Source organism: Podarcis pityusensis (assembly GCF_964106645.2).
Source record: "Podarcis pityusensis genome assembly, chromosome: 12".
Lineage (NCBI taxonomy): Eukaryota > Metazoa > Chordata > Lepidosauria > Squamata > Lacertidae > Podarcis > Podarcis pityusensis.
Genome location: NC_138037.1, coordinates 8393226 through 8418368, shown reverse-complemented (window position 1 = coordinate 8418368; position 25143 = coordinate 8393226). Strand labels below are relative to the sequence as shown.

Here is a 25143-nt window from a genome sequence, read left to right as displayed (position 1 = left end):
GCTTACCGCTCCTGAAACATGGAGACCCCATTTTTCTGCCAGGACCAACAGCAATTCCTAGACACGTTAAGGGCTGATTGGCACTGTCGAGCAGAAAATTGACGGGGTGCATTAAATTCGCTAAAGTGAATAATTCCCAAGCTGTTCTAAGCCATTCCGCCTTCCAAGGCTTCCTGGTGGTCTGTCTTGCAGCGGTTAAACACATACAACGAAGGTTCCTGTAAACCGTCGTGTAGCGCTGTCTTAACACAATTAAGGGGAATCTGGTGCCAAGCGTGTTTCAAGGAACTCATTAAGTGCATTTATCATCGTTTCCCACAAATCGGCGGCTCTTTTACGAGTCTGTTGCCTATCGTAAAAAAAACCCAACCTTTTATTCACTCAGCAGTATTAACCACTACCATTATGATTTCCATAAATAGAGTGACAGAGGCCACATGTCACAGTTTTTAAAGCTCTCTCTCTCTCTCTCTCTCTCTCTCCCCCAACTTCTAACATTTGGTGCTATAGCACAGAGGTCGGAAGAAGATGTTCCGGGACCTACTGATAGCTTGAAGTAGACCCACAAAGCTTTCTGATCCCCATTTTCCAAAGCCACTTCCGAGCTGGGGAGGAGGTGGGGTTGCGGGCTTCACACCCACCCCATGTGCGCAGGGGCTGCTCCCAGCCCCCGCGAGACCTAGGGGAATCCTCGGCCGCGTCATCCACCCAGCCAGCCAATCGGGTGGCTGGGGTGTGTGTGTGGCCTGCCCTATTTAGGGCCGGCGCGGCCGAGGCTCGCCCTCTTTTCGCAGTGCCAGCTGACTCCGGTTTCCCACCCTCCCTCCCTTTAGGCAGGCTCCTTGACATTGCTATGGACTTCGGTTGGTCGCCGCAAGGGGCCTGGTAGGAATTTTTCCCAACTGGCAAATTTTTAGCCATTTGGTTTTTCGCCTACCTCGTAGCAACTCGTCACAACTTCGCGGGTTTGGCAGTTAGGCATTAGTTTGGGAGGGTTAAGTGTATGGGGGGGGAGGAAGCGCCATCACCTCCCCCCACAGCAAAGGGTAGTCTGATAAAGGACTCTGGGGGGTGTGGCCCTGTCTGAAGCCTATGGAGGTGTGGGCCTAAGGCACGCCCCCGAGCAGTGACCCCGGGGGAGCTCCTAGTTGATGTCCCTCAGCAGGACTCCCCCTACTGATGGTTAACCCTCGCCGGTCTTCACGCAATTGGCTGAAGCCGGCTAGTCAAAAGGACCAATGCCTAAGCCAAAACCGCTCATTCCTGTAATCAAGAAAGTTGTGGCCTATTTTGCCCATTAACCTAATACTCGGTGTATTGTGCCTTTATTTCTTCCGGGGGAGGCGGGAACTCGCCACGCAAATGGACAACTGTGTTAGCAGAGAAGACTGGTCTTTTTTTTGGCAAATGGAGCGCTTGCTCCACCAAGACAGACAGGTGTGAGCTGGCTGGTGGCCGACTGAGGTTGGCTGGGCAACGCCACATTCTCTGTAACAGACCATTTCCCCTCTCTGGATGTAAACTGGTGGGAACCAACAACCAACTGGCTCCATTTCCTCTTGCCCCGCGATAAGCAAACAGCAGACGGTGGAGAGAAGGTGTTTATTATGAGAGAGGGCAGGGAGCCCCTCCTGCAGGCGGCTCACTCCAATCTCTTTCTCTGCAGTTTGAACTGCTAAGGACGCTTTTATGCAAGGAAGAGAGAGGCTCTGCCCGGCATGTCATTAAGAGCTTATTGGCCTCTGCTGGTTTCTGCTTCCTTCCTCGCCTCGCTTCTCACCTGGGCTGACAATATTGTGTCTGCGGAGCCTTGGAGATGGCAAACCGGCCAATTAAGTCGTCTCGTTCCCGGCTGAGGAATGATCAGCCACCAAATCCCAAGGCAACAAGAGAAGGGCTGCTTTTGAGGTAAGGCAAAATGAAAAAGGTTGGCGGTGTGGGGGTAACAGCAGAGAGGACCCTTTCCAGCAGCTGCTGATGGGCCTGAAATACATCTTTTTGCTGTTAGGTGGTGGTACCAGGATCATAGCGTGCAGGGGGGCGGGCCTTGCTGGGATCTCCTGTGGAATTGGTTCAAAAAGCTGCATACGCACGCCAAGCCTTGCTGCCGTTTTGCAAGTGTTGAAGTGAATTTGAGCCAGGGTTCAGTGTCATCTCTTCTCACAGCATGGCAGGGACTACATAGACGATCCTCTGGGTTCCTTCCAGTGCGACAATTCTGTGGCTCTGTGGGTTAAACCACAGAGCCTAGGACTTGCCGATCAGAAGGTCGGCGGTTCGAATCCCCGTGACGGGGTGAGTTCCTGTTGCTCGGTCCCTGCTCCTGCCAACCTAGCAGTTCGAAAGCACGTCAAAGGGCAAGTAGATAAATAGGTACCGCTCCAGCGGCAAGGTAAACGGTGTTTCCGTGCGCTGCTCTGGTTCGCCAGAAGCGGCTTAGTCATGCTGGTGTTGTAAATAAAAATATGCCCTTTTCCGACCCGGAAGCTGTATGCTGGCTCCCTCGGCCAGTAAAGCGAGATGAGCGTCGCAACCCCAGAGTCAGCCACAACTCAACCTAATGGTCAGGGGTCCCTTTACCTTTACCTTTAGGGTGCATTGCCATACCTGCAGCTTTGTAAATAGAGTGCACTGGATCAGGCCAATGGCCCATCTAGTCCAGCATCTTGTTCTCACAGTGGCCAACTAGATGCCTGTGAAACCTACAAGCAGGATTTGAGCACCAGAGCCCTCTTCCCTCTTGCAATTTCCAGCAGCTGGAATTCAGAAGCACAGCTGCTTCTGACAGTGGAGTTCAGAGCACAGTCACTGTGGCTGGCAGCCATTGCTGGCCTTCTCCTCCATGAATTTGTCTAATCCTCTGTTACAGCCACCCAGCTTGCTAGCCATCATGGCAGCTTGTGGGAGAGAAATCCATAGTTCAACCAAGAGCTGTGTAAAAAAATAAATGCTTTCTTTTGTCTGCCTTGAACCTCCTACATGTCCACGAGTTCTGGCGTTATGGGAGCGCCTCTTCTTTCCATACCGTTCACCTCACCTGCAGTGTAAGGATAATCTCACAACTTGCCTTACAGAAGAACGTAGCATCAAGTCAAACACTAGACTGGAAAATTGCCTTTTGTGCCAAAGAGAGGCATAGCATAGAGGCAGGGGGACCTCAAAGGCCCTCTAGTCCAAATCTAGGAAATCTGCTGTATGGCATCCCGGATAGGCAACCATCCAGCCCCTACTTAAAAACCTCTAGCAGTCTGTTCCACTGTCAGTGAAACTGAAAATGGCAGCAAAGGAAGGCGCAGGTTAATTCTGTGTCCAGGGCGGCTGTCTACCAGCTCCACTTAGTACGCAGGATGAGACCCTACCTTCCTGCGGACTGTCTTGCCAGAGTGGTGCATGCTCTAGTTATCTCCCGCTTGGACTACTCCAATGCGCTCTACGTGGGGCTACCTTTGCAGGTGACCCGGAAACTACAACTAATCCAGAATGCGGCAGCTAGACTGGTGACTGGGGGTGGCCGCTAAGACCATATAACACCGGTCCTGAGAGATCTACATTGGCTCCCAGTACGTTTCTGAGCACAATTCAAAGTGTTGGTGCTGACCTTTAAAGCCCTAAACGGCGTCGGTCCAGTATACCTGAAGGAGCGTCTCCACCCCCATCGTTCAGCCCAGACACTGAGGTCCAGCGCTGAGGGCCTTCTGGCAGTTCCCTCATTGTGAGAAGTGAGGTTACAGGGAACCAGACAGAGGGCTTTCTTGGTAGTGGTGCCCACCCTGTGGAACGCCCTCCCATCAGATGTCAAGGAAATAAGCAGTTATCTTATCTTTAAGAGACATCTGAAGGCAGCCCTGTTTAGGGAAGTTTTTAATATTTAATGTTGTCTTGTTTTTAACACTTGATAGGAAGCCGCCCAGAGTGGCTGGGGAAACTCTGCCAGATGGGCGGGGTATAAATAAATTATTATTATTATTATTATTATTATTATTATTATTAAAGACATCAGCAAGCAAAACAATAGCAGATTGATAATGCAGAGGGTTTTCTTGCTGGTAGCGCCCTCCCTGTGAAACGCCTTTTCCCGTGTTTTTATATTCTGCTGGAAGCTGCCCAGAATGGCTACAAAAACCCACCCAGATGGGTGGGGTATAAATAATAAAATTATTGTTGTTGCTGTTGTTATTATTCTGTGGTCTAAACCATAGAGCCTAGGGCTTGCCGATCCGAAGGTCGGCTCTTTGAACCCCCGCGATGGGGTGAGCTCCCATCACTCGGTCCCTGCTCCTGCCAACCTAGCAGTTCGAAAGCACGTCAAAGTGCAAGTAGATAAATAGGTACCACTCTGGCAGGAAGGTAAATGGCGTTTCCATGTGCTGCTCTGGTTCGCCAGAAATGGCTTAGTCATGCTGGCCACATGACCCAAAGGTTGTCTGTGGACAAACGTCGGCTCCCTCGGCCAGTAAAGCGAGATGCGCTCCGCAACCCCATAGTCATCTGTGACTGTACTTAACGGTCAGGGGTCCCTTTACCTTTACCACTCTGTAAACATGGTCAGGTCACACGAAAACCTTAAATCCAGGTAGAAATTGAGACAGGTGGAATTTTGCATATTTCTGAGGAGGCTTCCAATGCCGTTTTTTTTCTCTTACCAGCAAGACAAGAATCACTGGTCCTTGGTAGATGTAGTCTATATACTTCCCCGATTCCTTTCCAAACCAGCACCTGCAAACAGAACATCATTTCTTAAGCGTGTGCAAATCCCACCCATCAGCTAAAGTAGACTAAGGCTGGCTTGGATCTTGAAGGATTGCACACAACTATGGCATCTGAAACGCCGTTTCGTTTTTCAGCACAATTGTGCATGGGAAAGGAAACGGATGAATCTGGTGTGAATCATATACACTCCCTTTTGACAGAGACGGTAATGGCAAATTGGAAGTCCCCAACAGCGCATACATGGTCACATGTCTGAGGTGCACCTCCTCAATTTCAAGTCTGCTGTGGAAATGAGGAGATATTTTCCTCCTTCAGAGTTTACACATGCTCTCACATGTCATCCAATTAACAAGCGTTTGGCTGGTTCCTAGCAAAAGGATGAGGTGAGGAATTGGGAAGAAATAGCCTTCAAACAGCTGCCGGGTCCTTGCAAATTTGTGGCGACTCCCTTCCTTCAAAGCACCCAGCTCTGAAAACTGACAGATAGAATCCTGTCCATCCTACTGTCGTGACAATTTTCACTTTCCATTGTCCCTGGTTAGAGCGCATGCACACAGACGCTGGCGCCTGCTAAGGAGCCTTTTGACTCAGCTGCTCAGTCATGAGAAATGGATGAAAAGGTTTTACTCACTGCTCGTTTTCATAATGCAGCTTGCAGACAGCCCAGGCGATAATAATTGGACAAGGAATACCTGCAAAAGCAGTGGGGCGGGGGGATAGAGAGATGGACCAGGTAGCTTTGACAAATTAGTGTGCCTTCTCTCTGCTGTTGTGCAGCCCCCTTTGCACACACCCACAAACCCCATGGTCACCTTCACCCCCTTTCATACCTACCATAGCTGTCAACTTACAGATTTGAAAATAAGGGACCAGCAGCCTCAAAAATAAGGGATCAGCAGCCAAAATAAGGGGTTTTGCTTAGCTTATACAGAAATCCAGCATTGATGGAGCCATGCTGCTTTTGCTGCGACTGTGTTTTGCAGGGAGTTGGACTAGATGATCCTAAGGGTCTACAACTCCCATCAAAGAAGAGGGGCAGACAAAACTGATGAACGACGTCGAGATGGCAAAGCTTACGGGCAGAATTAGAAACCAGGAAGAGGACCTCTTTAATAAAGAATGGGGAAAGTTTATAATTTAGTTGAAAAGCTATTGTAAAGAGTTACATACACTGGTAAGATTGACAGAAAACTTGTAAAAATTTGAACTATGGATGGACAAATGATTTATAAAAATAGAGTTATGAAAGGGATGCAGAGGGGGAAATCACTACATTAAGATGCTGCACTGGTTGGAGGGGATGCTAAGCAGCACGTTGGGGCTGCTGTCGTCCTGGCGCAAGGAGTTCCATCGGCCCTTCCCCGCCTGAGAGAGAGGGGGGAAGGGAGAGAGACTCTCACCCACACCACCCGCGAGCCCGGCATGAGGCGGTTGCGGCACTGCCGTGGCCGCTGAAGCACTGCCCTTCTGCGTCCCTCCCCATCCCCTCCTCTTCCTCCTCCCTCAGGCTGACTCCTCAGCCGCCGCTGCCGCCTCTGGCTTCCCCTGGCAGCATGGTGGAAGTCTTGCAAGAGAGGGGCTGCTTGCCCACCTGCCGCTACCCGTCTCCTCACGACGCGCCCCTGAGGGGGAAAAGGGAGAGACAGAGACGTGGCAGCTCGTGTGCGTGCTCTCGCGGCGGAGGACTCCGAGCCACTGCTTCCCTCCCGATCCGGGCGAGCACGAAACCCGGGAAATTTAAGGGACATCATCAATAAGGGACAGCAGCGGGACACGGCGCTGGGATAAGGGAGTTTCCCGCCAAATAAGGGACGGTTGACAGCTATGGTACCTACTCCTTCTCCCAGCCACAAACGCCCACTCGACCGCTTCGACTGACAGACTTGGCACTGCTACTGCTACCCCATAATACTTCTTCTGCATTTGTAAGGACTTGATTTTTTTTAAGTGTGGCAGCACCCACACTTTGGACCTCCCTGCCTACTGATATCAGGCAGGTGACTCTTCTTTGCGAGTCCTAAAAACATTTTTTGTTTTTGTTTAGACAAGCCTACGGCGTGTTACTTACACCATCCGATGAAGAGGAAAACCCACTTCCTCAGCTTGTCTGTCGAGTAGGTCATGACGATGGCCGTGTGCAGGTAGCAGCCTTCCACAAACATCCAAAAGAAATTGGTCACCACAAAGTAGTTGAAGATGGCTGTGATGCACCGGCACCACAGCTAGAAGGGGAAGCAGAAGGGAAGCATAGGTGAGGCCTACAGGGCAGGTGAACACTTCCTCGTTAAGTTTAATTGGTTTAATTGACACTGAAGTGGGAATGGCTATGTGTATTCATGAAGGCTTTAACATGGGGATTTTCCATGGGGCTATATTGATGGCAAGAATAGGACTCTGAACTCTAACTGAGTCGATAATGAATTACGGTTGTTTTCTGCTAGCTAACACAGGAGTGTTTAACCTTAGACCACACGAGAGGTATTGAATTGCAAATCTGCTGTCTTGGAAGTGTGGCATCTGCCATTTTTTTGTTCCCAGACTGTGAGATGTAAATGAAGCTCTCCAGGTAAACTGCCTAAGACAGGATGCTGGATGGAATGCAGACTGTGGGGAGAAAAAGACCTCTGCTTCTAGGTCTGTTGGAATCATTTCTGTTGAAATTATTTCATATTTTGTCAGGTACTTGGAGCCTATGCCTTGGACTGGCGTATGTCTTATAGAACTGTTTGGATGTATCATTTGATGTTTCTGTTATGGTATGAAGAAAGTTCTGCAAATAAAGTTTTTAATTAAACTTATGGGCCTTGGCAATGTTTTTATTTCAGAAGGAGTTAGTTTTTATGCATCCAGTTGCTTCAAACTGTGCAATATTAATATCTGCAATATTCCTGACCTGCTGGGATAATTCAGCCTAAACAAGACTTTTTATTGTGTGCCCACAATATACGAGTGAAAATTATTGCAGAAATCTATTTTGCATTTTTCACATTGACATGTCCTTCAGTGATCACATCAACCCTGTAAGGTAGGCTAGACTGAGAGATCCATGACAGATGCGTGAGCAGGGTCTGCCAGGTCTCATCCATATATACCAGGCATAGGCAAACTCGGCCCTCCAAATGTTTTGGGACTACAATTCCCATCATCCCTGACCACTGGTCCTGTTAGCTAGGGATCATGGGAGTTGTAGTCCCAAAACATCTGGAGGGCCGAGGTTGCCTATGTCTCATATATACCTTCAGGTAAGCACCATTGAAAGCAATGGAACTTTCTTATGACTGGACATATATAGGATTGCACTATTTATCATGGTGTGAGGCACTAGGTATTTGAGAATGCACTGATTCCCTGCTCCCTAACGAATGGAAATAATATCCACCCAACCCTTTGTCTGCTGAGAATCAGGAGGTATTGCCCACAACATTGGAGCAGATTTTTCCATCCGAAGGGACCAAAAATGCCACAATGTGTTAGATGGGCCAAGGGTCTGAAATGCTATAGGGCAACGGCCTAGGCTCCTATATCTGAATGACTCTATTTGAAAAAGAATTAATTAAAAATACATTATTATTTTTAAAAAGTTTCCATTTCAGAAAATGAAGAAAATGGCTTAATTCCCTCCAGACTCGCAAGCTCACAGCTCACGAAGCATGTGATTAGACATACCATTCCTTAAACAGGTACTAATCAATTCTCCTTTTTGGAGAGACATAAAATTATACAGCCAGCTGATTAAGCTGAGCTAAAAGAGAGGCCTTGTCTTGTCTCCCTGAGGAACCCGAACTCTGGGCTTCATTTGCACAAAACACGAAAGATTTCCATGCGGGGGGAAATAAGTGAGGGTAGCCCACCCTCCCTCTCTCGCCCATGCAATTAAAAGGCAAAGAATGAGCTTCTTGTGATCAGTAGATAAGTTCATTTTCATTCTCAATTTACCTGGAACTCATTTAAGAGGCAAATAAATCGCTCGGGGGAATCAGGTCAATGACCCATCTTAGTCCAGCATCCTAGCTGTATTCAGATGGGCTTTGACACCATCTGCACTATGTACTGGATAGCTCAGTTGGTTAGAGCGTGGTGCTGATAACGCCAAGGTTGCAGGTTCGATCCCCTTAAGGGACAAACCTTATATTATTGGGCTGGACTAGATGATCCTCAGGGTCCCCTCCAGCTCTACAGTTCTTTGATTCAAAGAACTAGGACGCCACTTTATGCAGTCATGGCTTACACCAAAGAGAATCCTGGGAGCTGTGGTTTGTTAATAATAATAATAATAATAATAATAATAATAATAATAATTTATACCTCACCCTCCCCAGCCAGAGCCGGGCTCAGGGCGGCTAACACCAGTAAAATTACAATAAAAACATAGTAGGAAAAAAACAACCCAATTTAAAATACAGGTTAAAATGTAATTTAAAAGGCAGTCTCATTTTAAAAGTAGCCCATAAATCAAAACCATAAGGGGAGGGAAGCATAAGGGTCAGACTGAGTCCAAGCCAAAGGTCAGGCGGAACAGCTCTGTCTTGCAGGCCCTGAGGAAAAATGTAAAGTCCCACAGGGCCCTGGTCTCTTGTGACAGAGCATTCCACCAAGTCGGGGCCAGTACTGAAAAGGCCCTGCCCCTGGTTGAGACCGATCTAACCACCTTGAGACCTGGGACCTCCAAAGTATTGTCATTTGTGGACCTTAAGGTCCTCCGTGGGGCATACCAGGAGAGGCGGTCCCATAGGTACATGGGTCCTAGGGTGCTGACAGCTGGTAGGAGACCCCCCTCCCAGTCCCCTCCCAGAGCTACAATTCCCAGAGTCCCCTGGGAAGAGGGACTGGTTGTTAATCAACTCTGGGAGCTGTAGTTCTGTGAGGGGGATGAGGGTGGTGGTTTCTCTTAACAACTCTCAGCCCCTCTAAGAAACCACATCTCCCAGGAGTCTTTGCGGGGGGGGGAGCCAGGACTGGCCCAGAATATTTGCCGGAGGGACGTTGTCCAGGATAACGAAAGAAAAGGAGAGATGAGATAAGGCAGAATGAGGTGAAAACCATAATTCTGAGGCGTTGACAAGGAGGGGCTATAATTCAGTGTGGCGTAATCCTGTTATTTAGGACTGGGCCCTGTCTAAGAGGCAGGGATTATTTATAGGAATGATCTTTTCTGGGAGGGGGGAGGGGGAGAAAGATTAATGGACTGAATTTGTTTCCCCTCCATTCTTCTCAAGGTACCATCAAGACCTGGGTGAAGTGTAGCATCATAAATTACTTTAAAGTTTTTGTAAGGATCAGACTATTGGAGGGAGAAAAAAAATGAGTGCATATAGCAGGGTCTAAAACTTTGGGAATAAAATGCACCTGTGTGTGTGTGTGTGTGTATTCAGTACATATAAAACAAGCGGGGTCTGCAACAAAATGTTGCAGTGCAGAGTACTTCTGCTTAGACAGCCAGCCAGCCTCTCCCAGGGTAGTCCATTTCATTCCTGCTATGTTTCTGAGTCCCTCCATAGCTCAGTGGCCGTAGCCTGGCAGCAGAGGACGTATCCTGCATGCAGAAGTTCCAGCTTCAGTCCCCTGCATCTCTGGGCAGGGATGGGAGAGACCCCTTCTGAAGGAAATAAGCAGCTATCCTATCTTCAAAAGACATCTGAAGGCAGCCCTGTTTAGGGAAGTTTTAATATTTAATGCTGTATTGTTTTTAACACTTGATTGGGAGCCGCCCAGAGTGGCTGGGGAGATTCAGCCAGATGGGCGGGGTATAAATAATAAATTATTATTATTATTATTATTATTATTATTATTATTATTATTTATAGAGAGCTGCTGCCGGTCAGTGTAAACAATACTGAGATCAATAGACCAAAGGTCTGTTTCAGTATAAGGCTGCTTTCTAGGTAAGCCGCAGCGTCTGGACCCAACCTTAACGGCAGCCCCATGTGGAACGCATTACAGCAAGCCAGTCTTGACGTTGACAATGCACAGATCACTGTGGTCAGGTCATCCCTGTCCAACAATGGCCTCTGGAGCACCAGCTCAAGCTGGAAGATGGTATGCATAGCTACTGTGATCACTTAAGCTGAGACCCTACTAGCCTGCAGACTGTCTCGCCAGAGTAGTGCATGTTCTTGTTATCTCCTGCTTGGACTACCGCAATGCGCTCTACGTGGGGCTACCTTTGAAGGTGACCCGGAAACTACAATTAATCCAGAATGCAGCAGCTAGACTGGTGACTGGGAGTGGCCACCGAGAACACGTAATACCAGTCTTGAAAGACCTACTGTACATTGGCTCCCAGTACGTTTCCGAGCACAATTAAAAGTGTTGGTGCTGACCTTTAAAGCCCTAAATGGCCTTGGTCCTGTATATCTGAAGGAGCATCTCCACACCCATCGTTCTGCCTGGACACTGAGGTCCAGAGCCGAGGGCCTTCTGGCGGTTCCCTCCCCGCGAGAAACGAGGTTACAGGGAACCAGGCAGAGGGCTTTCTCGGTAGTGGCGCCCGCCCTGTGGAACGCCCTCCCATCAGATGTCAAGGAACTAAACCACTATCTGACTTTTAGAAGACATCTGAAGGCAGCCCTGTTTAGGGAACTTTTTAATGTTTGCTGTTTTATCATGTTTTTGATATTCTGTTGGGAGCGGCCCAGAATGGATGGGAAAACCCAACCAGACAGGTGGGATATAAATAATAAATTATCATCATCATCATCATCATCATCATCACCATCACCATTATTATGACAACAAGGGACCCAGGTGTACCCCCAAATGTCACACCAGCTCTGTAAAGGTGAGCACTACCCTGTCTCAAACAGCCACCCTACTAGGCTGGGGAAGGCTTCATGGAACCATGATATTATAGAGTTGAAAGGGGTCGTGATGCCCATCTAGTCCAACCCCCGCAAAGCAGGTGTCTTTTGCCCAATGTGGGACTCAAACCCACCACCCACAGATTAAGAGTCTCATGCTCTATCAACCGAGCTATCCCAGCTGAAGACCTCGGACCCACCTGCCCACAAGGCCTTTGTCTTGCCAGCATTCAACTACTGGGTCCCCATACATCCATCCTCCCACTTTGAATTCGCTGTGCCTGAATGCATCAGTTTCCCTGCTTCTTTTCAGCACGGATCGTTTCAAAATGAGTTTTCAGCATCCCTGCATCATGAGCGCTCCAGCCCGTCCTGCTTACAAGCATCCCTCTGGGCCAATCAGGTGGCAGGGCTGTGCGGGAGACCACGTGGCATGTGTGGTACCCAGCTCCCACCCTGTTGCAGACTAGAACATCACCCGGCCCCCCAAAAGTCAGCCTGGAACACTGTGAGGCAGGATGGATTGCATAGCAAACACAGCCTCTAATGCAGGAAGGAAATAATAACTAACTAACTAACTAACTAACTAAATAAAAAACCCCCGCCCTTCCCAGTTCAGAAAACCGGGCTCAGGGCGGCTAACAACCAATTTAAAACACTTAATTGATGCAACAAAAAACAGCATAAAATGCAGTATAAAACGTGGATAACAATAACTTCAAAATTCAGAAATCAATTTTGTGGGGGAAATCCATCCAATAAACATTAGATAGTCACCAGGGCTAGCTGGCTAAATTAGTCCTATTTAGGCCAGCGAGGAGACCAGGGGAGAATTAGCTGTGGGGTTTCATAGTGGGTAATCTTCATAAAAAAGGGGAGGGAGAGGGAAGGAAGGGGAATAAAAGATCAGGCTAAGTTCAGATTGAAAGCCAGGTGGAATAGCTCTGTCTTACAGGCCCTGTGGAAGGAGGTTAAATCCTGCAGGGCCCTGGCCTCATGGGACAGAGCATTCCACCAGGTCGGAGCCATCACTGAGAAGGCCCTGGCCCTGGTGGAGGATAATCTGACTTCCTTAGGGCCCGGGACCTCCAAACTATGATTATTCATGGACCTTAAGGTCCTCTGCGGGGCAGACCAGGAGATGCTTTTTCAATTCCTACTGCTTTGGTTGGTCTGCAATCCCTGCATTGCCAACTGCAAGATGCTTAATTCTATGATGATGATGATGATGATGATGATGACGATTAAGTACCTCGTTGTTTTCGTGAATGTCGTGATCTATCATCTGCAGCAAGAACCACATCACATTCCTCAGGATGAAGGTGGTGATCAGATTCCAGTGGATAATATTCCGAAGGCATCGGATGCTCCTAAAGAGGCAAAGGCCAGAAGAAATTTAAAGAATATTTAGCTAAATATTGTGATATAAGATAATTAGAAAATTCTTGGAAGTAACAAATAGGCTTAGGGACAGAAAAAGAAGAGGTGGTAGTAAATATTAAGGATTAGAATATTTATAAGACTGCAGAATCTTCACACTCCCCCCCTGCATTCCTATGTCAAGATTTGGGGAAAAAAATTAGACCGGGATCCGCTGGATCAGAGTGATTTGCAGCAGCTCAGCAAGGATTCCGACTCTCTCCTTCTTCTAAATTCTGCTGGCAGAGTGGCGTTCCCAACAGACACTGGGATTGAGGCTTCATGTCCAATGTTCATGGGTTTCTGTGAATCATTTTGACTGGGGCCACATTCCATCTCTCTGGTGGAAAAGGTCTACAGAGCACCCATTCCTGGTAGGAGATCAGAGCTGATTTAGGTTTGATGAGGCCCTGCTCCTGCCAACCTAGTACGTTAAAGTGCAAGTAGATAAATAGGTAACGCTCCGGAGGGAAGGTAAATGACGTTTCCGTGCGCTGCTCTGGTTCGCCAGAAGCGGCTTAGTCATGCTGGCCACATGACCCGGAAGCTGTACGCCGGCTCCCTCGGCCAATAAAGCGAGATGAGTGCCACAACCCCAGAGTTGACCATGACTGGACCTAATGGTCAGGGGTCCCTTTACCTTTACCTTTACACATGTCTACCACATATAATAGTATGACCCCTCCTCTTTTTTGCATCTCCAAGGTCACCCAGGGAGCTTCATGACTGAGTGGGAATTTGAACCCTGGGTCTCTCTGGCACTCTAACCACTACACCCCACTGCCTTCCTAGAGTACTTCTGCTGTGGAGCAGCTCTATAAATCATGTAGGTAAATAATATGGGGAAAGCAAAATGTAGCTTAGAGAAGGATCTGAAATATTTTCCTTGAAGCTTGAATCTTTATTATTATTCAGGATTGTTTAATGTGGTATTTTCATGAGTTGTGAACCACTCTGAGATTTCCCCCCTTTAAATTATGAAGCGGCGTAGAAATGAAATTAATTATAACAATAACATTAAGTTTAATAAACAAACAAACAAATGAATCAGTCTTAATATAAGGAGGTCAGAACATCCCTTTCTGAGTGGGAGTTTTCGGCCTCGCAGGAGAATTTTGATTTGTTCATTTCTTATGGCATGCTAGCAGATCTCTTGCAGTACGCAAATGGAGAATTGCTGGGATAGGCTGCAATCTGCAAACTGTTGGCTTCGGAATAATTGTCTGCACTTTAAGAAGACTACTGTGAAACCGCTTCAGAATTAATGGCTTGTGCAAGGCAGTTTCATTCCTCATTTTCCAGTTGCTAAACATTTTGCATAAAGAGCGCCGCATCAGTGTCTTAATGAGGTGGAGAATGGCTCCGAGATATTATTTCCCCGAACTTTCACACTCCACATTATCGAAGGTCTTTTCAACACCCACCGCGTATTGGAGCTCAAAAATTACATTCCAAGGGCTGCTCCAGCTCTATCTCTCTCTGACTGTGTGCATGCAAACACACACATTTGTGTGTGCCTCTGTGTGTGTGTTTGCAACAGCACAGCCTGGGGGCATCCCAAAGTTTCATTCCAATTAGGTTTTGCAAAATTATCCAACAGGAGAGAAGGTGGTTTTCTTAAAAAGCTCCTTGCAGCTTCAGATGCACTGGATTTTTAAAATTATTTTTTAAAAAACACAGATTGAAAAACATGATTTGCACCAAAAGCTGCAGGAAAGGTGAAAACTGCCATGTTCACTGCCCTTGGCTAAAAAATAATGATATGTCTGGGTGCCGAATCGAAATCAAGCAACGCACAACACAGAAATATATGCACACAGAGAGACAGAAATATTGCAACAAGGTGAAAAGAAAAAGTGGAATGATAAGACAAGCCATAGGTACAAAAAGGTAAAAGGTAAAGGACCCCTGGACAGTTAAGTCCAGTCAAAGGCAACTATGGGGTTACGGCGCTCATCTTGCTTTCAGGCCGAGGGAGCCAGCGTTTGTCCACACACAGCTTTCCAGTTCATGTGGCCAGCAGGACTAAACCACTACTGGCGCACAGAGGACCATGACGAATGCCAGAGCGCATGGAAGCACTGTTTACGTTCCCACCGCAATGGTACCTATTTATCTGCTTGTACTGGTGTGCTTTCAAACTGCTAGGATGGCAGGAGCTGGGACCGAGCAACGGGAGCTCACTCCGTCATGGGGATTCAAACCGCCGACCTTCCGACCAGCAAGCCGAAGAGGCTCATTGCCCCATGTGTTACGAAGGCTGGACAAGCCTCCCCTCTAGTTTAAACAATTCTAAAACATGGACTTGCTTTTACTCTTGCAAGATTGAATGTATTGGCCTCGGCTGTACTCGAGGGACGATTCCAACAGATTCCACATGAGAAAAGCTTATAGTGGATGCTCGGGTTGCGAACGTGATCCATGTGGGATGCATGTTCGCACCCCGCAGCATCCGCAATCCCCAGCGGCGCATCTGCGCGTGTGGGGGTTGCAATTCGGCACGTCTGCGCATGTGCAAAGCATGATATAGCGCTTCTGCACATGCGCAGTCGTCGAAACCTGGAAGTAACCCATTCTGGTACTTTCGGGTTTCAGCGGTCCGCAACCCAAAAAAACGCAACCTGAAGCGTCTGTAACCTGAGGTATGACTGTATATCCCTGTGGAGATGGCAGTACCGAATTGGTGGTGCATGCCCTTCTGGCTTGCACTTTTCATAAAGACTTGAGGAATGAGATGATCACCCCTCTTTTATTGTCCATTCCAGGTCGCCCAGCCACTGCCGCAGTGCGCTTTCTCTTGGCAGATCAAGATGAGCAGGTGACAGCAAAGGTTGCAAGGTTTTTAGCTGGGGCAATCAGCATAAGATCCACTATTTGACTACTGATTCAAAAGCCAAAAATGTATTTTATATAATTGACTTTTTATTTTTATTCTCTGTATATTGTGTTGTTGTTTTATTGCTATGGCCGATGGCTGACACAAATAAAGATTCACTCACTCACTCACGTTGCCAGTCCTATCCTGTGTAACAGTTTTCCAGCAGATTTGCAACAGGCCCCTTTGTTTCCGACTTTCAGGCATCTTTTGAAGACTTGTTAAAGCTGACAGACCTTTCCAGCTGTTTAGATTTTTATTTATTTATTAGCCAGTCATCATGTATATATTGTAGCGCACTGCCATGCTGCCATGAACTGGCAAGATGTAAATACTATTATAAATGAATAAATTCAGGTTGCACCATTGCAACGGATTGGGACGTCTCGTACGACAAGTCCACTTATCCCCCCCCCTCAAAAAGAAGAACAGATGTTTTGCAGGAAGGAAAGTGACCAGGAAATGCAGGGGAAAATGGTGTGTTTCCTTTGATGCAATGTCACAGATCAGAATGCATGCTCACCCAATAGCCCACATTGTGTAATCGCCCTGCAAACCAATTGGGATGTATGCTTAATAATAATAATAATAATAATAATAATAATAATAATAGTAATAAAATGTTGCTGTTGCTATTATATTTTATTGATACTCTACTTACTTTGGGTGGCTTCCAGCACATATAAAACACAATAAAATGTCAAATATTAAAAGCTTCATTTGGAATTGTCCGGGGTTTCAATGGCCAACATTTTCAGCCTCTCCCTAGAAACAGAGCTCTAAAGGTTTTTCTCTTTTCTTGTTTTCTTCCTCCCTTCTTCCCTATCCTTCTTTCCCCCATCACCAGATTTAGGCAGCAGCCGAAACTTCCTTTCCTTTTTCATTTCCCCAGACCTTTTTAAAAACTTCGACTGAATTATTTAGGCTGGCTCCGAAGCAAAGTTGTTGTGCTTTGTTCTGCTGCTGTTGGTTTTATTGGTTCATTTTCTTTGTTAGATTGTTTTTAATATGTTCTGCTCTGGTCCTCCCAGAGCACATTTAAAAAAATATTCTTTTGTGGAAGGTGTGTGGCTCAAAGAGATTAAATAGTTAATTAGTTAAATATCACCACTACATAGGTGTTTCCTTCCAATAGCTTCTAATTCCTTCTCCATTTCTTTTCTTGTGATATAAAACTGGAGAAATACTTCACTATTATATCTCAGAAGATTTACCTTGTGTTTGTAAGAGTAATTCTGCAACTTTTTTTTTTTTTTTTTTTTGGCATTTGTACCCATGCGAAAGGCTGGGCTGGATGAATCCCAAGCCAGAATTAAGATTGCTGGAAGAAACAACAACCTCAGATATGCAGATGACACAACCTTGATGGCAGAAAGTGAGGAGGAATTAAAGAACCTTTTATTGAGGGTGAAAGAGGAGAGCGCCAAATATGGTTTGAAGCTCAACATGAAAAAAACAAACCTAAGATCATGGTCACTGGTCCCATCACTTCCTGGCAAATAGAAGGGGAAGAAATGGAGGCAGTGAGAGATTTTACTTTCTTGGGCTCCATGATCACCGCAGATGGTGACAGCAGCCATGAAATTAAAAGACGCCTGCTTCTTGGGAGAAAAGCAATGACAAACCTAGACAGCTTCTTAAAAAGCAGAGACATCACCTTGCCAACAAAGGTCCGTATAGTTAAAGCTATGGTTTTCCCAGTAGTGATGTATGGAAGTGAGAGCTGGACCATAAAGAAGGCTGATCGCCGAAGAATTGATGCTTTTGAATTATGGTGCTGGAGGAGACTCTTGAGAGTCCCATGGACTGCAAGAAGATCAAACCTATCCATTCTTAAGGAAATCAGCCCTGAGTGCTCACTGGAAGGACAGATCCTGAAGCTGAGACTCCAATACTTTGGCCACCTCATGAGAAGAGAAGACTCCCTGGGAAAGACCCTGATGTTGGGAAAGATGGAGGGCACAAGGAGAAGGGGACGACAGAGGACGAGATGGTTGGACAGTGTTCTCAAAGCTGCCAGCATGAGTTTGACCAAACTGCGAGAGGCAGTGGAAGACAGGAGTGCCTGGCATGCTCTGGTCCATGGGGTCACGAAGAGTCGGACACAACTAAATGACTAAACAACAACAAAAACAAGCCTGAGGAGCTCAGGCTAATTTTAATTGTCCCTTCTTCCTTTTCTCCTCACATCAACCCTGTGAGGTAGGTGCGGTGGAGAGAGAGTGACTGGCCCAATATCACCAAATAGTTTTGTGGATTGATTTATCGCCAACATCTTTGTTAATATATACCTCCTTTCCTCCAAGAAGTTCGAGGGGACCTGCAGTTCTCGTCTCCCGTTTAATCCTCAAACCCTCATAACCACAATGTGAAGTAGCTTAAGATGAGTGACAGAAACTGGTCCGAAGAGAAATGTTAGAGGAATGGAGTCATGTGACCCCTGAGACAAGGAGATAAGTAAGTAGACAAGCTTTAGAAGACATCTGAAGACAGCCCTGTAGAAGGAAGTTTTAAAATGTTTTATTATGTTTTATGTAAGTTGGAAAAATGGGACGCGGATGGTGCTGTGGGTTAAACCACAGAGCCTAGGACTTGCCGATCAGAAGGTCGGCGGTTCGAATCCCCATGATGGGGTGAGCTCCCGTTGCTTGGTCCCTGCTCCTGCCAACCTAGCAGTTCGAAAGCACCTCAAAGTGCAAGTAGATAAATAGGTACCACTCCGACGGGAAGGTAAACAGCGTTTCCGTGCGTTGCTCTGGTTCGCCAGAAGCGGCTTAGTCATGCTAGCCACATGACCCGGAAGCTGTACGCCGGCTCCCTCGGCCAATAAAGCGAGATGAGTGCCGCAACCCCAGAGTCGACCACGACTGGACCTAATGGTCAGGGGTCCCTTTACCTTTTTTATGTAAGTTGGAAGCCGCCCAGAGTGACTGGGGCAATCCAGTCAGATGGGCAGAGTATAAATAATAAAATTATTATGAGGATGGAATAGGATGTCCCTATTTTCATCAGAGAAATGTTGGATGGTTTTTGGATGCAGACATACAGAGATTCAGGCGTATCACCTGCGCACAGCAGATTGTGTGATGGAAAGGAGCTAAGGCCAAGGGACTGGATTATGCAGAGACTTGGTCCTATTTTTTTAAGCAAACTGTGTTATTTTGCACCTGCTGGACTATGGCATCGATTGCATCTTTCCGATTTTGCACTTCTCTTCGCCTGGCAATACAGTTCCAGACTCAAATAATGTATCAGAACATCAAATAATGTATCAGAACTGCTGAAATGGAATACTCAGGATGAAACGGTGTTTGCTGACTGGGAACAGTTATGGACCACAGGTATGAAGTTTACGGCATGTAATGCCCTAAGAGAGAATATTATGAAAATGATATACAGGTGGTACATAACCCCAGTCAAGCTTGCAAAAATCTACCATTTGCCTGATAATAAATGTTGGAAATGTAAAGAAACTGAAGGTACATTTTTTCACCTTTGGTGGACGTGCCCAAGGATTAAGGCTTTCTGGGAGATGATATATAATGAATTAAAAAAGGTATTTAAATATACCTTCTTGAAGAAACCAGAGGCCTTTCTCCTGGGCATAGTCGGCCAATCGGTGTTAAAAAAGGATAGAACTTTCTTTATGTATGCTACAACAGCAGCAAGAATACTTATCGCAAAGTAGTGGAAGACACAAGAGCTACCCACACTGGAGGAATGGCAGATGAAAATGATGGACTACATGGAATTGGCGGAAATGACTGGCAGAATCCATGACCAGGGAGAAGAGTCGGTGGAAGAAGATTGGAAGAAATTCAAAGATTATTTACAGAAACATTGCAAAATTAATGAATGTTAGAGTGATGTTGGATTGAAGTTAAGTGGCTTCTAGCTGTACAGGTTTTAAAGTTATAAATATATCAAGATTAAGGATTAGGATTAAAAAGATCAAAAGAATGGAAAGATTGGTTTTAAATAGGTAAAAATCTAATGTCATAATATATTAAGTTTAAGGATTAGGATTAAAAAGGAGAGAAAGAAATTGCTGGTCTAACAAATTGAACTGGAATACAAAAGAGGGAGGTATGAGGAAGTCCGGGAAACAAGTAAATGTAAAAGAAGTTATGAAAAGACGGAACTGTTTTAAACTGTTTTTTTCTCTTTTTCTCTTTTTGTATTTTGTATTCTGTATTTTGTATTGTGTATTTTTCTTTTTTCTTTTTAAATTTTTCTTGTTTATTAATGTGATTTTATTTCTTTTTTGAAATTTTAATAAATATTAATCAAATAATGTATCAGAACATATTCATATTACACATTTCAGGGTAAAATACATTTAGAAATACGTGTTTTATGATCAATTTCAGAATGGAACTTCTTTTTGAGCCCCACATATTATCTGCACAAAAGCGACAGAGAATATATATGAATGAATGTACCCAAAATTGACTCGGACCCCAAATAGACTGATTTGTACTTTATAGTGGAGATACAGAAGGGTCCACCCACTGAAACATATAGAGATGATTCATTGGGCATAGTAAATATTGTGCATCCTTTATAACGACTTTTGCAAAAGGGATAGATGGCTATACCACACTGAGGGCCAGTGTGGTGTAGTGGTTAAGAGCGGTGGACTCGTAATCTGGTGAACTGGGTTCGCATCTCCGCTCCTCCACTTGCAGCTGCTGGGTGACCTTGGGCTAGTCACACTTCTCTGAAGTCTCTCAGCCTCACTCACCTCACAGAGTGTTTGTTGTGGGAGAGGAAGGGAAAGGAGAATGTTAGCCGCTTTGAGACTCCTTAGGGTAGTGATAAAGCGGGATATCAAATCCAAACTCTTCTTCTTCTTCTATAGGAATCTCAATTTCAGTCTAACCCGCACAGACCTTTCCCCCTCCCTGATTCCTGTCTCACTCCTTCACCTTGCCCTGACTTGAGCTTTTCGCCACCCAGTTATGTAAAAACATGCTTCAAAAACAATTACAATGCCATAATCATGCATTATAGGGACACAATGTGTGCACAATGCAATGTACACATTGCATACATTGTGCAACAAATGCATTCTCACATTAAGAAGACATCTGAAAGCAGCCCTGTTTAGGGAAGTTTGATGTTTTATCTTGTTATTATTATTCTGTTGGGAGCCGCCCAGAGTGGCTAGGGAAACCCAGCCAGATGGGCGGGGTAATAATAATAATAATAATAATAATAATAATAATAATAATAATAGTTTTCCTGGTCACAAGCACCCTCCCTGTCTCCTCCGACCCACCAGAGTTTCCCTCCCCTTCCTCCACTCACTGCATTAAGCATTCTAAGGTTTGGCTGTGGAGAGTGGGTGAGTTTTAATTCCAAAATAATATCTTTATTGATTTATGTTTGTGAGTAATCATGTTTTGAGGAAGGAAACCTTAACCTAGCAGCAAACCGGATTTCCATTCTCCCTCTTGCACATATTCTAGGCATATTGGCCAATAGATCACTTTGCCTTTGACGATGCACATATTTTATGCACCTACAGGGACAAAGGACAGGGCTGGGCTAATCACAGTGAAGGAACGAGCTTAAGTGCCGCATAAACAACAGAATCCAATGCATTACCCAGTGTGGTGTAGTGTTTAGAGCGTCAGACTAGGATCTGGGAGACCAGGGTTCAAATTCCCACTTGGCCATGATGATCACTGGTGACCTTGGGGCAGTCACTGCCTCTCAACCTAACCTACCCAATTGTGGGAATTAAATGAGGAGGGACAGCACCATGAATGCTACCCTGAGCTCCTTGAAGAAAAAGCAGTGGGATATAAATCCAGTCATAATTAATTAACCCACGGCCGATTATGTATAGCTTATAGAAGAACCTCACAACCTCAGATATGCAGATGACACAAACTTGATGGCAGAAAGTGAGGAGGAATCAAAGAACCTCTTAATGAGGGTGAAAGAGGAGAGTGCAAAATATGGTCTGAAGCTCAACATCAAAAAAACTTAGATCATGGCCACTGGTACCAGCACCTCCTGGCAAATAGAAGGGGAATAAATGGAGGCAGCAAGAGATTTTACTTTATTGGGCTCCATGATCACTGCAGATGATGACAGCAGCCACGAAATTAAAAGACGCCTGCTTCTTGGGAGAAAAGCAATGACAAAGCATCTTAAAAAGCAGAGACATCACCTTGCCAACAAAGGTCCGTATAGTTAAAGCTATGGTTTTCCCAGTAGCGATGTATGGAAGTGAGAGCTGGACCATAAAGAAGGCTGATCGCCAAAGAATTGATGCTTTTGATTTCTGGTGCTGGAGGAGACTCTTGAGAGTCCCATGGACTGCAAGAAGATCAAACCTATCCATTCTGAAGGAAATCAGCCCTGAGTGCTCACTGGAAGGACAGATCCTGAAGCTGAGGCTGCAATACTTTGGCCACCTCATGAGAAGAGAAAACTCCCTGGGAAAGACCCTGATGTTGGGAAAGATGGAGGGCACAAGGAGAAGGGGACGACAGAGGACGAGATGGTGGGGCAGTGTTCTTGAAGCTACCAGCATGAGTTTGACCAAACTGCGGGAGGCAGTGGAAGACAGGAGTGCCTGGCGTGCTCTGGTCCAGGGGGTCACGAAGAGTCGAACACGACTAAACAACATGAAAGAACCTGAGTGCAAACTGAGCAACTGTGCATTTTTATGTATTTTTGGTGTGCATACTTCCCAGCCTTAAAAATAAATAAATAAATCTTGATGCTTAAATAAGCAACTGGGACGGAAGTGGGTCCTTGACGTAAGAAGCAATTTCACATGAGACAGAGCTCAAGTGCCCTGGAATTCACAAATCCATTATCAAAACCCATTTGAGTTGCATTCCTCAAGCATCTCTCATTAAAAAGCAGCGAGTGCAAATCGGGAGAAGCCTAGCACCTCTACATCCTGCTGATTTTCCACTGGGAAGCGAGTCAAAAAGATACATCTCTCCCTCCTCTCTTTGAAATCAACAGGAATGGAACGTGCTCAAAGGGGCAGATCAAGCCCACTGATATCTCCGCCCAAGTCTGAAATCCATTGCTCCTGGATTTCTATGGCAGGCATAGCCAGCGCCTGCCCAAATGACTCTGTTCTGGCAATGACGCAGATCATTAAAACGCGCGATTGCAATGGGGTGTGGGGAGGAGGCCGGGCGCCGTGGTGAGTGCCGTGCACCAGAGTGTCCCACACATTTACATATAAGCTAAACAAGCTATAGCTTAGGGCCCCACTCTCTTGGGGGCCCCCAAAAAAATTAAAGGGGAAAAAAACTGGCTGCACATTTCCAAAATATAAGATAAAAAAGAAATAAAATAAACCCTACATACAGCAACAGTGTTTTGTGTTGTGTCGGCTCCTATGATGTAATTCATGGGCCCCACTTGCTAGCCTGCTCCCTAAAATATCACTGGTTTGCTCCTTTCTATATATAGGGTGCCTACATTCTGCATGGACTGGCTGCATGGCAACATGTGCAAATGGCTTGAGCTACCTATTAGGTCCATCAATGACCATATAGCATTGGTCTATAAAGGTAAAGGGACCCCTGACCATTAGGTTCAGCCGTGACCGACTCTGGGGTTGCGGTGCTCATCTCACTTTATTGGCCGAGGGAGCTGGCGTACAGCTTCCAGGTCATGTGGCCAGCATGACTAAGCCGCTTCTGGCGAACCAGAGCAGCGCACGGAAACACCATTTACCTTCCCGTCGGAGTGGTACCTATTTATCTACTTGCACTTTGATGTGCTTTCGAACTGCTAGGTTGGCAGGAGCAGGGACTGAGCAACAGGAGCTCACCCCATCGCGGGGATTCGAACTGCCGACCTTCTGATCAGCAAGTCCTAGGCTCTGTGGTTTAACCCACAGCGCCACCCACATCCCACCATATAGCATATATTCAACACAAAAAAGCGACAATTTGTTGTTGACAAAGGACAGCTGGACATATAAAGGGCCCCCTTGCCTTCAGTAGCTTAGGGCCCCATCAAACCTAAATCTAGCCCTGCATGGGGAGGCTGGGCTTGCTCCCCCAAAATATTGAGGTGGCCCAAAACAGCTCAGCCCCCAAGAGTCAGTGCCCCTGATCTGGCCAATGACCCATCTAGTCCAGCATCTCATTCTCACAGCAACCGCCTGTGCAAAACCTTCACGCAGAACCTGAGCACAGGAAACCTCTCCTCTTCTGCAGTTCCCAGCAACTGTTATTCAAAAGCATTACTGCCTCCGACCACGGAGGCCATGTTTAGGCACCATGACTAGTAGCTATTGGTAGACTCTTCCTCCATGAATTTGTCTAAACCTTTTCAAAGCCATCCAAGCTGGTGTTCATCGCTGCCTCCTGTGGCAGTGAGTTCCATAGATTAACTGCATGCTGCACAAAGAAGTCCTTTATCTGTCCTTTATCTCGCAACATTTACACTGCATGAGTTCCATTTTGTAAACTTCTACCATGTTAAAATCACACGCTGCCATTACGAATTGGAGCTACAAGACCAAGGAGAAGCTGTTGTTTTTTTTAGAACTGGCATTTATTGATTAATTCATCTTCTTTGGCGGTCACTCGTAGCCAAGTAAGATTGTCTTCCATAAACACAGTTTTAACAGTGAGTCCGTAAGTGACTGTGGAGGCCAGTTCTGGATCCACACGTCCTTCCACAGTGGGGACAGTGGTTTCCAGGTGGGAGTTGATCATGGTGTGGATTTGTCAAGCGTGCCTTCCTCTTAGCACATTTCTTCCTTGTGTCCTGAGTTTATGTGTCTTCAAAGCCCATGACCCCTTTGGTAAAGGCTGTTCTCCAATTGGAGAGCTCGCAGGCAGGTGTTTCCTAATTGTTCGCGTTTATACTACATTTTTCTAAAGAAAGTTTTTGCTTTGAGACAGTCTTTAAACCTCTTTTGTTGACCACCAGCATTACGCTGTCCATTTTAAAGTTTGGAATAGAGTAGTATTGATTAATATATGTATGTATGTATGTATGTATGTATGTGTATGTGTGTGTATCTATATATAGATATAGATGATATAGATATAGATATAGATATAGATATAGATATAGATATAGATAGATATAGATATAGATATAGATATAGATATAGATGGTATAGATATAGATGATATTGATTAGTATATGTATATTTGTGCATGTTTTTCTGACTGAGAAGGAACAGTTGCGGAAATTATTTGCACCTGTGTTTTTCAATATCTATATATTGTAACAAAAAAAGAGAGATGAACTACATTTGAGAGGCAGGATATAAATTGCAGGGGGTTGGACTAAATGACCCCATAGGTAATTTCCAATGCCACAATTCTACGATTCTAAACA

General features: G+C 45.8%; 1 protein-coding gene across 4 annotated transcripts in view; it reads right to left on the bottom strand.

The window, feature by feature from the left end:
- CRHR2 (corticotropin releasing hormone receptor 2) overlaps positions 1–25143 on the bottom strand; it is a 199241-nt gene that overhangs the window by 36901 nt on the left and 137197 nt on the right. For all 4 annotated transcript variants that reach the window (XM_080974193.1, XM_080974194.1, XM_080974195.1 and 1 more), the window contains 4 exons: positions 12760–12877; positions 6779–6932; positions 5342–5402; positions 4644–4716 (listed from right to left, as the gene is read on the bottom strand). In XM_080974193.1, coding sequence (XP_080830319.1) covers positions 4644–4716; positions 5342–5402; positions 6779–6932; positions 12760–12877 — 406 coding nt within the window. The remainder of the gene's footprint in view (positions 1–4643; positions 4717–5341; positions 5403–6778; positions 6933–12759; positions 12878–25143) is intronic.